The sequence below is a fragment of the Spermophilus citellus genome, assembly GCF_964194105.1.
Source record: "Spermophilus citellus genome assembly, chromosome: 10".
Taxonomy (NCBI): Eukaryota; Metazoa; Chordata; class Mammalia; order Rodentia; family Sciuridae; genus Spermophilus; species Spermophilus citellus.
The window spans coordinates 129,105,514-129,116,637 of record NC_138197.1 but is presented as its reverse complement, the minus strand read 5'-3'; the positions used below and the strand labels follow the sequence as shown (position 1 = coordinate 129,116,637).

Here is an 11,124-nt window from a genome sequence, read left to right as displayed (position 1 = left end):
TTGCAAGTTGACAGAACCCAGATCAGAAGGTGGGTGGAGAATGAACATGTACTTATCATCCAGCTTCTTCCTCAGAGGAGTCGTCACTAAGCAAGTCCAGGGAGAGCACACTAGAAAGGGTTTCTCAACAGTTTACTTTCAAAGAGCTGGGGTGGGGGTAAAGAAGCCATTCAACAGGATCCAATCCAACCCTGTCTCATGGGGACCCAAATCCAGGAAGCTAGTAACTGACAAGAGTCCTATGAATGAACTTGGTGTTAAAAGGTATTTCCCTCAAGTCTGATGGAAGGAGGAAGATCTGAAAATGTGCACGGCCTTCAAGGTTGTTAGCATTGTCTCCTTAGATGAGTTTCCTTCTAAGAAATCCATATATTTCAAAAGCATCACAATCTGACAAGACTAGGAATTTTTTAGCACAAACTGAAATGCCAGGGATTAAATCCCCTTGTGAACTACAGAGTGATATCCAAGGTGTGTGTGTGTGTGTACTCAAAGTCTTGCCTAGAAACCCTCTGGAGTCCCAGCACAGGACATATCTTCCAGAGAAATCCACATAACCCCCACCCCAGTGCTGGGATACTGGAACAGATGGCAATAGTTAAGAAGACAGGGTTGGACACTGGTCTGCGGTCACTGTGAGGCAGAGCGACAGACGCAGCTCCACCTGGAAACAGATTCATTCTACTGACCTGCTCTGTCTTTGCTTCTTAAACATGAAAGGATTCAGATCTGAGACTTTTGATGGCTTAGTATGGAAAATATCATATTTTAGGGTTACTTTCACAGCAAACAATGTTTTTAAAGTTATTCTGCTATTTACACATTTATATTTTATAAAGAATAACTCACCAATGTCAGAAAGGAGACAGGAGTTAAGGGTTTCCATTGCAGGGGCACTGTACCTCGAGGTATTGAAACGTCAGGATCTGTTTTTTTGTTTAAAGGCAATCTAGCAGAGCAAAACCCTGATAAGGTCATGCCTATGCAGTCCTGCACCGGCACGAGGAGACTGTGATCAAGTCTGCTACTCGTTACAGTACTTTGAACATCAACAACAAAAGTTGCTGCAAGGAAAACACTGAATACAGGCCGAACGATCTCTTGCTTATGATACTGTGTGCTGCAAATAATGCCTAGGCCAGAGCAGTACAGGTGCCATGATGTATCACAGGCAAGATCAAAGGAATTCTGTTAGAACTAAGAAGAGGACTACGCAGGCCTTCCCATGTCACTCACTCACTGCTCACCATAGGAACAGCATCATAAATGCAGGGGGAAACAGAGAGATTCCATCTGACTGTAGGACAGCGGTTGGGGAAGAGAATCTTTTCTTGCCTGCCAAGCAACAGCAGGCAACAGCCCTCTTCCTCACAGAGGAGGGCAGTTCCCTCATAATTAAGAATAAGTTCACTTAACAATGATTAAAAAAGAAGAGAGAAATTAAAAAGGAGAAGAGGAAGCATTTTTGAATTGACATAAAGATTTACTTCAAGATCAGCACAAGGGAGGCATGGTTTCCTGAGCTGAAGGGTTCTGGATTCAGGAAAGGATGAGACTTTTTTGTCCAGAGAACACTGGAGCCTTTGGGGTCCCAGTTTCCCTGGATTAACACTGCACGGCTAGGATCAGGGATCCTGTACCATACTGGTGGTTAGGAGTTGCAGGCCCCCTGAATGTGCCTGGTCATCTGACCTGCCAACCATGGCAAGAGGCCTCAGGTCTCTTTCGATCCCACAGTGGCAACCTTGGCGCATCTTCTCTCACTCCCCCTCCCTCCATGATGTGGGGATACCATGGACACAGAAACTGGAGAACAAGGACTCAAAGCAACCCTCTTCCCCTCCGCCCTCCTCCCCCCTTTTGCAGAATGCATAGTTACAATTCACGTTACAAAATAAAGAAGCAATGATGACCACATATGGACCTTTTTTTTTAAAAAAAAGAAAAAAAATCCAACAACCTCTTCTTAAGTTCAGTATCAAAATTCACATTTGCATAATAATACATTTCAAGGCCATCAGAGAGGAATGAGAGTGAAGCAAGAAAGCCAGGCTCCCCTCCTCCCTTTGTCTTCCTGAAGGAATCTAGGGACTGCTTTCCTCTGTGGGGGAGCTGTGAGGAACTGTGGGAATGGCCCTTAGCATCCACTTGGTATTTCTTTAGAAGATAGGAGTGGGGAGAAGAGGTGGAATTGTTGAAAACATCAGAACAAATAAAGAGACACTGAAGATTTCTATGTTTAACTATAATAATTGCTGAAGAAATAAAACATGACTGCAAATTTTCCTTTTCTTTCTCACAAACTTCAATCTTAACTCTTTCAAAACCTTTTTCCTTGTGTGCAATACCCTGTGTGCATAAACGGCAAGATGATGGGACTTCCACTGGGGAAAACAATGACTTTCTCAGGACACAGAATGAAAGGGTAAATAAGGGTAAACTTACAGCCCGAGCTGCACACACAGGAGCCAGCCAGAAAATGCCTTCTTTACATGCATGAATGAATGTGTTACAAATATCACCTTATTCCAATTCTCCATGGTTACGGAAACACAAGAAAACTGGTTACACACACACACACACACACACAGAAAACTAGGGAACTCAGATACCAAAACCAAACTTGCACTCTCAGACTAACCCAGGCCTCTGTCACTTGTGCAATTGCACTTCATCCCCTCCTCTCCAGAGCCCCAGAATCTCTTCGACACAACTACATGTGCAACACTGATGCTAACGAAAGCTCAACAGCTGCCCCAGGGCTTCCAGAGAACTCCACTGCCCCAAAGACCGGGCTGATCGATGACCATCTTTCTGTGTTCACCACAATGGGTGGCCTCTACCTCAGAGAGACGGTCTCTGAACTCACCAAGGCACATTCAGAGGTACTTCACTTGAGTGATTTCTGGGACAAAATTAAAAGGGAATGGAGGAGGTGGTGTTTTAAACACATTTATGCTAACTTAACCCGAAATTTCTGGCAAGTGTCAGGCTAAAATGCATCACTTGTAGAAAAACAAACAACAACAAAAAACCACACTACCTTTACAAGGCATGTGACTTCTTGAAGGGCTCTTGAGGTTTTTGCTTTGTTTTGCATAAATCCTCTTTTCACATTTGGCAATCTACTGCCTTCCTCTGTGAGTCCGCTCTTCCTCACAGCCTCCAGTTCTTTACCACCCATCCCCACCCCCAGAGCGGGGTGCACCTTCTGGTGCCCAAGTGCCCAAGGAGGAATGCCTAGTTCACCAGGAGGTCTTGGAAGTCAGTGTGAAGGGAAAGGAAAGCAGGACAAAATAATTACTCTTTTTGAAAAATCTGTCACAACATTAACAATGCTTGCTGGATTGGGCCAATTGTAATAGGGAATTTATTTCCAAAGCAATGACTCAGGAGGCACACACTGCTTCAGGGAAACACTGTTTTCACAGAAAACTTCTTGTCTGTTGCATTTACTTGACCTTTGTCCTCCCATGAAAGGACATGTGTTTGCCACAATGAAGAATCAATGACTCAGCCTTGCAGAGACCCTCTGGAGAGGGAGTTCCTGGCATGCAGTGTCTTGTTAAAAGCAAATCCAGGTGTGCGGCTGACGGAAAAGGGAACTATTTAAATTCTGTGAAGCAAACACTCAGTTTGCTACTTTTTTGGAGGGTGAGGGGTGGTTTTCTGGGTGACAGCATGAGATTGACAGTTTAAAACAAAAACAACTCAAACATTAGAAATACTTCATAATCACTCAGGACCTAGTCCAAGTGATCACGTGTGGATGCTGGGCTGGTGGGGAAGCTACTCTCCACTCCCTGCCCAGTATTCCTGCTTCTTCACCCTGTAGATGTTCATGGCCTCCTTTGGCAGAGTGGGGTAAGAGGTGGGGAGGTATGTGGGCAGTTTAGGGAGGATTGATGCTCAGTTTTTATTAAGCTATTACTATATTCATAGGTTTTTGGAGTCAACAAATATTTCAAATCTAAAGAATGTGATACCACCATAGCCCATGTCAAAATTAAAAGAAGAAAACACTATCACTGGACAAATGGGGACCTTCACATGCCTTTGGCACTGGCCATAAGCCTACAGATCATATCATACTGTGTGCACAAACTCTGGACATGGAAATAATATTCGAGATTGTTGATATTCTTATAGATCAAGACAGAAAGGGGGCACAGCCTGGTGTGCAGCAGGGCTAGAGGGCACCCTATTTTTGTGAATGAGGTCTAAAGACAGACAATACAAAATTCTTATCTGCACTATCAGTGGCCTTGGTTTTACTCTTGCAGGAGGAAAATCATCATCGCAGAATTAGACTTCTTTCTAAGTAGTATAGTTAATGCACAGACATGAAACATGACAAAACTTGGCAAAAACACGGGAGAAAAAAGTTTGATTTGTTTTTTGACCAGCTAAAAATATCTACTCCTGGGGGCTGGGGCTATAGCTCAGGTGGTTGAGTGCCTGCCTCACATGCACAAAGCTCTGGGTTCAATCCCCAGCACCGGAAAAACCAAAACAAAAAACAAAAGACTACTCTTAGCTGAAGATCTTAACAAAAAACAAAATAAAACTAAAAACTCAAACCCCTAAACAACAAAGCTTTATATGCTGAATTTAAACTATGTGGATGGAGAAAAATGGAAATTTTTTTTTTTTTTGTGGTGGGGGAAGGAACTGGGGATTAAACCCAGGGGCCCCTCTTCCACTAAGCTACTCTCCAGTCCTTTTTTTAAAATTTTGAGACAGGGTTTCGTTAAGTTGCTAAGAATGGCCTAGAACTTGCAATCCTCCTGCCTCAGCCTCCCGAGTTGCTGGAATAACAGGTGTGCCACCGCGCCCAGCTAGAATGAGACCTTTGCTATACAGGACTCAGTTGTGCCCTAACCTTAGAAACAGCTATTAAGCCAAGTCTACTGAAAACACCCTGTTTACACTTGGAAGGAAACAGGCTTTGCTTGACTGAGCATTTTGCTCAGCACACAGATACTAGAGTCAAGATGACACTATACGAAAAATAAGATGAAAAAGGACACAGCATCTGAGGTTCAAATGGAATCTTGCTGCTAACCCACAAAACCACACCCCCTCCATGAAAAGGGTGAAAGTGAAAGGAATATTTGCTCTTAAGAGTCTGTGAACTTTTAGTTTCTCATAGACATGTTAATAAAGGTGCTTCCAAATTCTTAGGCAGGAATTTCTTGTGTCTTTCTCCTTCCCTTGCACACCTTATATAGCACATTCAAACCACAGGAGTGTGGAAGAACCACTTACTTAGGCTACATTCGTGTCAGAAGAGTTGGGGAAATTCTTAGAAGAGCAGCCGTAGTAACTGAACATCAGCTGCTAAAGTGAAACTGGGCAATAAGTGGCTGATGTGGAAAAGGGAAGGAAGGGGACAAGGACAATGCTGATGAAAGAATGTGGTTTGGAATATTTCTTTCTGTGTGGTGCTAGGGACTGAACCCATGGTTTGGAATCTTCACTTGAAGCACTGCTAAGTCCTCTCTCGTGAGCGGTGTGAACGGAACACTTGTAGGGACAGGGATGAAGGAGATGGAGGTATTATAATTTCTTCCCAGGGTTGCAGACAACTGAGATTTTCAACACCTGAAGTGGGGTGATGGCACTGGATTCTCACTGGCAGCAGAGGCCCCTGTCTGATGGAAGACAATCCTTTCCCTATTTCACTTTGTTTTTCTTTTGGCTACTCATGTGATAGACAGAAACCAAGTTTGTGATGTTTAAGAGATATACACACTTCCAGCCACTCTAGCAATCAAATGTTTAAAAAACAAAACAAAAAACAACAACAAAAAAAACCCTACTACAAAATGGAAAACTCATGCTTACATGTCCAAAATGTGTACAAAGTAAAATCTATGAAATGAGGGTGGCCTCGGTATATATGCCAGAATGTGCTGGAAAAGAGGACACACCCACTGAATTTTCTAAGTACACCAAAGCCACCTAACTTCTTGGTAGACATGGCTCTTGCCAAAAAAATACCATGGAAAGAAAAGAGCTTTCCTCTTTAATGATACCCTCACCATAACCTGTTCTTAGGTCACTGCCAACCAATAAAGCAAAGTTTTCAGCAAGGTGACAAAGGGCGGGTAGGCAGAAGAAGCAGAAAACAGGAACCTCCTTCCACTGGCCCAGCACAGAGACTTTCCCCATCGCAGGAGCAGTAACCATTACACACCTGGAGAAGTCTACGCTGGGCAAGGGAGGGCACACACACGAGGAAGGAACTTGGCATTCCACATATCACAACATAAAAGCCTATTTAGCTTCCTTGATTTCTGTTCATCTGTTGAATTTAGCCCACTGCCTTTGGAGTGGTCACTCTAATCACCTTCCTGGGCAAGCATCCTACGGGCTGTGGAGGGACTAGACCATGGGCACATTCGCGACCCCTGCCTGGGATGTCTGGGTGTGTGAGCGAAGGCACTAAAGCGGCTTTGGAGACACTGCAGGCAGCGACCCACCCACTCCCTTCCCTGTGGAGCCAGAGTCTCCTTCCCACCGCGAAGCTTAACGTTTGAAAGAAGCTGTGGTCATGCTTGGGAATGCTGACCCCTGGCCCCAGAAAGGATATGAAAGAAGAACTCAACATCCAAAACTGAAAGGAAACATTCCAGATCTCTGAGGAGGGAGGGAGATAATTAAGCAGCAGATCCTCAAAACAGCAATTAAAACAAGTACAACAGTAGCTGGGAGCTAAGAAAGTAAAATCACTTGTTCCTTATTAGATTCTTCTACATTTTCTCCTCCTCTTCCCATGACAAACAGAGGTGAGACAGACATTCTTCATTAATAGAACAGTCCATATATAATTTCCTCTAGTAATGCCTATGTTTAAAATTTGTTCCAAAAATTATTAACCTATATTTCCTAACTCTTTACATAGATTCTCAGCAATCCAACCGTACTATTTTACAGATTAGAATTACTCTTATTTTATTTTTAAAGCTGTTGTTTCTTTCTGTATTTCTTTCTTTTGTTGCTGGGGTTGAAGGGACAGGGAGAAGGGTTCCATTGAAAAAATTAAAATGGCTTGGGGAGGTTCCAGTTCAGCCTTACAGGGAAAGGAATGAGGTGACGGCATCCCCACTCTGCAAACACTCCCTATTACATTACACTCGATTTCAAATAGTCCGTGAAGGTGCTCTTAATCCTTCTCCCATATTTTTTAAGATAATGAATTTACCTGTTGCTGCTAAATTGGTAATTTTTAAAAAATATTTCTTTCTATATGTTTTAAAATGTATGATCCCCAGTATGACAATAACGTTTGGAGACTTTTCTTTTTACAATTTTTTAAGTAAAAATTGTTTAAACTTTTTGAAGTTTCAGGAACTTGTAAAAGTTTATTAACAGGAAAGAAACAGCCGTCTATCTAGGATAAGATACGGTTAAATAAACCATCTTCAAAAAACTGGCTTCCTACCCTAGAATTCCTGAGAATGCTTGCAAATTTTAAAGCAGGAAAATAAATGTTAAAAACAAAAACAAAAAACACTGTTAAATGCTCCCAGAGTTAGTCTTCATCTAAAATATATATTTATATGTATATATATGTATATATATACGCACTTTTTGGTCTTTTTTTTTTAAGTTTTTAGTTTTTTTCCCTTTAAGCTTATGATGGAAGAACATTTTAGCTTCTCATGTTTATTTTTACATATTTCAAATCCCTCATTTATGTCTTGTAAACAAGAGGGGCTCTAGCACCCGGCTTTCACCGTAGTATCGTAAGGAACTCAACTAAGCCATAGTGCAGGTCAAGGACCCAACAGGCAGGAGGAGAAGAGGGCAGGGCAGGACACAGCCGTGAACCAAGAGCGGCAGTGGATAGTCCCCACTGGCTCTCAGGAGCCTCGGGACAAGCTCCTGGCCCAGGGACACTAAGATTTAGCCTTCTGTTTGTAGATGTATGAACACAAGCTGTGCTTCACCTGGAGGTCACCACACGTGACAGGGCTCTGCTCCAAAATGGAGAGCAGTCAGTGGGGCTGGAAGGAGACGCATGGTCGGGGCAGAGATGAGAGGGGCACGGTGGTGATGGAAACCAGAGAGCAGGAGGAGGGCACAGTCAGTTTGGACAAGGCATTCGTGGGATCAAACCAGCGCTGCAAACTCAAGTGTGAACACCCACCCGCAAAGGGCTTCCTGCGGACTGGCTCATGCAAGCGCTCACTTGACTTATGCCTGTCAATCTCTTTTGAGGCTAGGTTTGTCATCAACAGAGTATGCCAACAGGACTACAGAATTTCCCATTCTTTGACTCACAAAAACCACTTACATGCAAATAACTTTTTTGCCTTTTCCTGTACACACCCATCCACCCACCTACACAGACGTGACCAAAAGTCAAATGCATCAGGCATTGTTGTGTCCTTCACTGAAGATGCTAAAGAAAGAAAGAAAGACTCCCTTGAAAGCAGCAAGTTACAGAGGACAGTAGAGGTCTGCTCCCACCAAGGGCTGGAATGGGCAGGTATCTGCTGGTACAGAATGTCGGCACTTTATGTTGAACAGTACGATGCAGACTGGGGCGTCCACACAAGTGCTAGTTTGTCACCAGCACGTGTCCCCCTCCCCGCAACCCCCACCTGTTTTGTATAAAGGGGTACCCTCAGGTCCGCTGTCACTCTTCACAACAAGCAGTTTGATATACTTTGATTTCAACATAGCACATACATGTTGGTGGTAACTGTGGATTAAACGTTGCCCCCTGTTCGGCCCAGAGTACTACTACATTGATGCTTAAAAAAAAAAAAAAAAGTCTTTAAATACAGAAATTAAAAAAGCAACATTACAAAGAGAAAAAGAAAAAAAAAAGAGGTCAAAAACCAAAAAAAAAAAAAGGTGCAATACTTAAGTCTTTGCTAAGTTATTCCTGCCTAAGCAAAACCACATACACAGGAAATACACAACACAGAGAAACAAAGGGAAACGCTTGAAGTACACACTGGTTTAAGAACATTCGTTAAGTAAACGTCTCTGTCAGTGATGGCCTGGTGCTGTAACACGCCATGGCCTGGCACAGGTAACGCTCAGCGAGAGAGGAGCAGAGGGGGAGGAGCTGCGATGCTTCCAGGAGGCTGCTCACAACTTACTGTTTTCTGTTTTCGTCAAATGAAAATGAGAACCAATAGAAATATTCAATTCAGCATTTCCTGATTTTTTTTTGATAAATTTCTCACCTGCTCACATAGGAAAGAGGGAACACAAATTTTCTGCTTTTGAGACATCACATAATCTAAAAACTGTTCCCATTCAAACTAACAAAAAGGACCTGCATGAAATTTAACAGATGCTCAGGTGTGCCTAGTGGCTATTCACTTTTAAAAAACAGACTGAACACACAGCTGCTCCAAGAGATACCTCCTGCTCTCTGATTTTTGGACTTGGCAGTGCTCCGCTCTACTGCTAGGTCAAGAGGAAAGCTAGAGAATCTCACTCTCAGGCTAATGCACAAGTGGAAAGGAGCTCCCTGCTCTCATCGTGAAAAAGCACTCTTCGTCTCAATGCAGCCTGACGGAGTGGCTTCAGTTGCAGTAGCTCCCTGTGCTTGTGTGTTCTCATAGTTTAAAAAATAAAATAAAATAAAAAGCGGTGGCCGGCCAGCCAGCCTGCAGACTGTCAGCAATGCAGCTTTTTGAGAAATGAGGGTGGGGTGGGAGGAGGAGGGTGGGACGCAGGCACACACACACAGAGACAGGAGGATGCACGTGAATGCACATGAACACACGTGCACACACATACCAGAACAAGCATGCCTGGGCAGTTACATGTGCCAGAACACACTGGTATTTATCAACCAGCCAATCACAAATTTTTTCCTTTTTTTTTTTTTTTTTTTTTTTAGGTTTTTTGTGTTTTTGTTTTTAAAGTGAGGCTCCGTCAAGTCTTCCCTCCCCCCTCCCCCAACAATTCTTTTGAATTTCCCTCCCTCCCAAACATGGTAGACCTAAGGACGGAAACACACCCAGTGCAAACAAAGTTAAAAAGCTATTTTTTTTTCAGTATATATGTTTCTTAGCAACAACTTCCATATAACATGAAAAAAGTGAAAAACTAGAAACTAATTTTTTTAATTTTTTTTGTGTTTAAATTTAAATGGTATGTGTACTTGCTTCACATTGTCTTTCTAGGTTGGCGTTCATGATTCAAGTATTTCAAGAGTGATATGTTCTCTTTTTTGGATTCATATTCCAAACGAAAAAACTGAAGTTATAAGGGAGGCAACTATGTGCTCAGACAGTCTGTCAATGACCCACCTTTTTTTTTTCCTCTCTCCGTTTTCTTTTTTCCTTTTAAAAATGTATTTATTGCAAGTTGAAAAAAAAAACGAAAAGGTCAAGTTAGTGCTGCTGCTGTTCCAAAAAAGGTCACGAGGTCAGAGTTGAAAGTTCTAAGTTCAGATTGAATCCGACCCTCCTCCCAGAAGGTCACCAGGTAGTAAAGGAGCAGGGCTGCCCATCCTATGGGGATCTTCCACAGTTGGGACTCCCCACAAGCTAGAAGAATAGTTTGGGGGCCCCCACAACGAAGCGCCAGCAAGATCAGCCCCGCTGCTGCCACCAGCACTGCTGCTCCATTGCCCGAGCCCAGTGGACCCACCGAAAAGGTTCAGCGCAGGTCCTACAGGGTCTGACTGGTTCTGGCCGGTCTCCAGCGACTGCCACCCCGTGGCTGGTGCACTTGGGGTTGCTGCAGGTGTAGGGGGCTGAGCTTGTGCCAGAAAGCGGCTAACTTCATCATCTGTGGCAAACTCAGCCAGGATGGTAGTGTTTCCCAACACACACCTGGAGAAGGAAGGAAAAGAGAGCTGTGGGTCTAAGGGAAACGCTCCAGCACCCTTGGGACTGAATGCTTCCAGTCCCCTGCTGTCAATTCACCTGGACGCTTTTGAGTATGTAGAATCACAGGTACCACACTGGGCTACAGATCAGAACCTGCACTTCAATGCAGTGAGGTGTGACCAAAGCTCCAGAGAGTCAAAGCCTCCTGATAACCGTGTATCCACACCATATGGAGTTTATATATTCCTGACAACTTGACTATCACAAACACGTCTGTGTGTGTTAGGGGAGGGTGAACACATGGAGCACAGAGAAG

At 43.5% G+C, this 11,124-nt stretch overlaps 1 protein-coding gene across 6 annotated transcripts in view; it reads right to left on the bottom strand.

Moving 5' to 3' along the window:
- Window positions 1-2,572: 2,572 nt before the first annotated feature.
- Window positions 2,573-11,124, bottom strand: part of TNRC6B (trinucleotide repeat containing adaptor 6B) — a 246,723-nt gene continuing 238,171 nt past the window's right edge. For all 6 annotated transcript variants that reach the window (XM_081309335.1, XM_081309338.1, XM_081309333.1 and 3 more), the window contains one exon: window positions 2,573-10,811. In XM_081309335.1, the coding sequence (XP_081165461.1) occupies window positions 10,424-10,811 (388 nt within the window). In that variant the 3' untranslated portion in view covers window positions 2,573-10,423. The remainder of the gene's footprint in view (window positions 10,812-11,124) is intronic.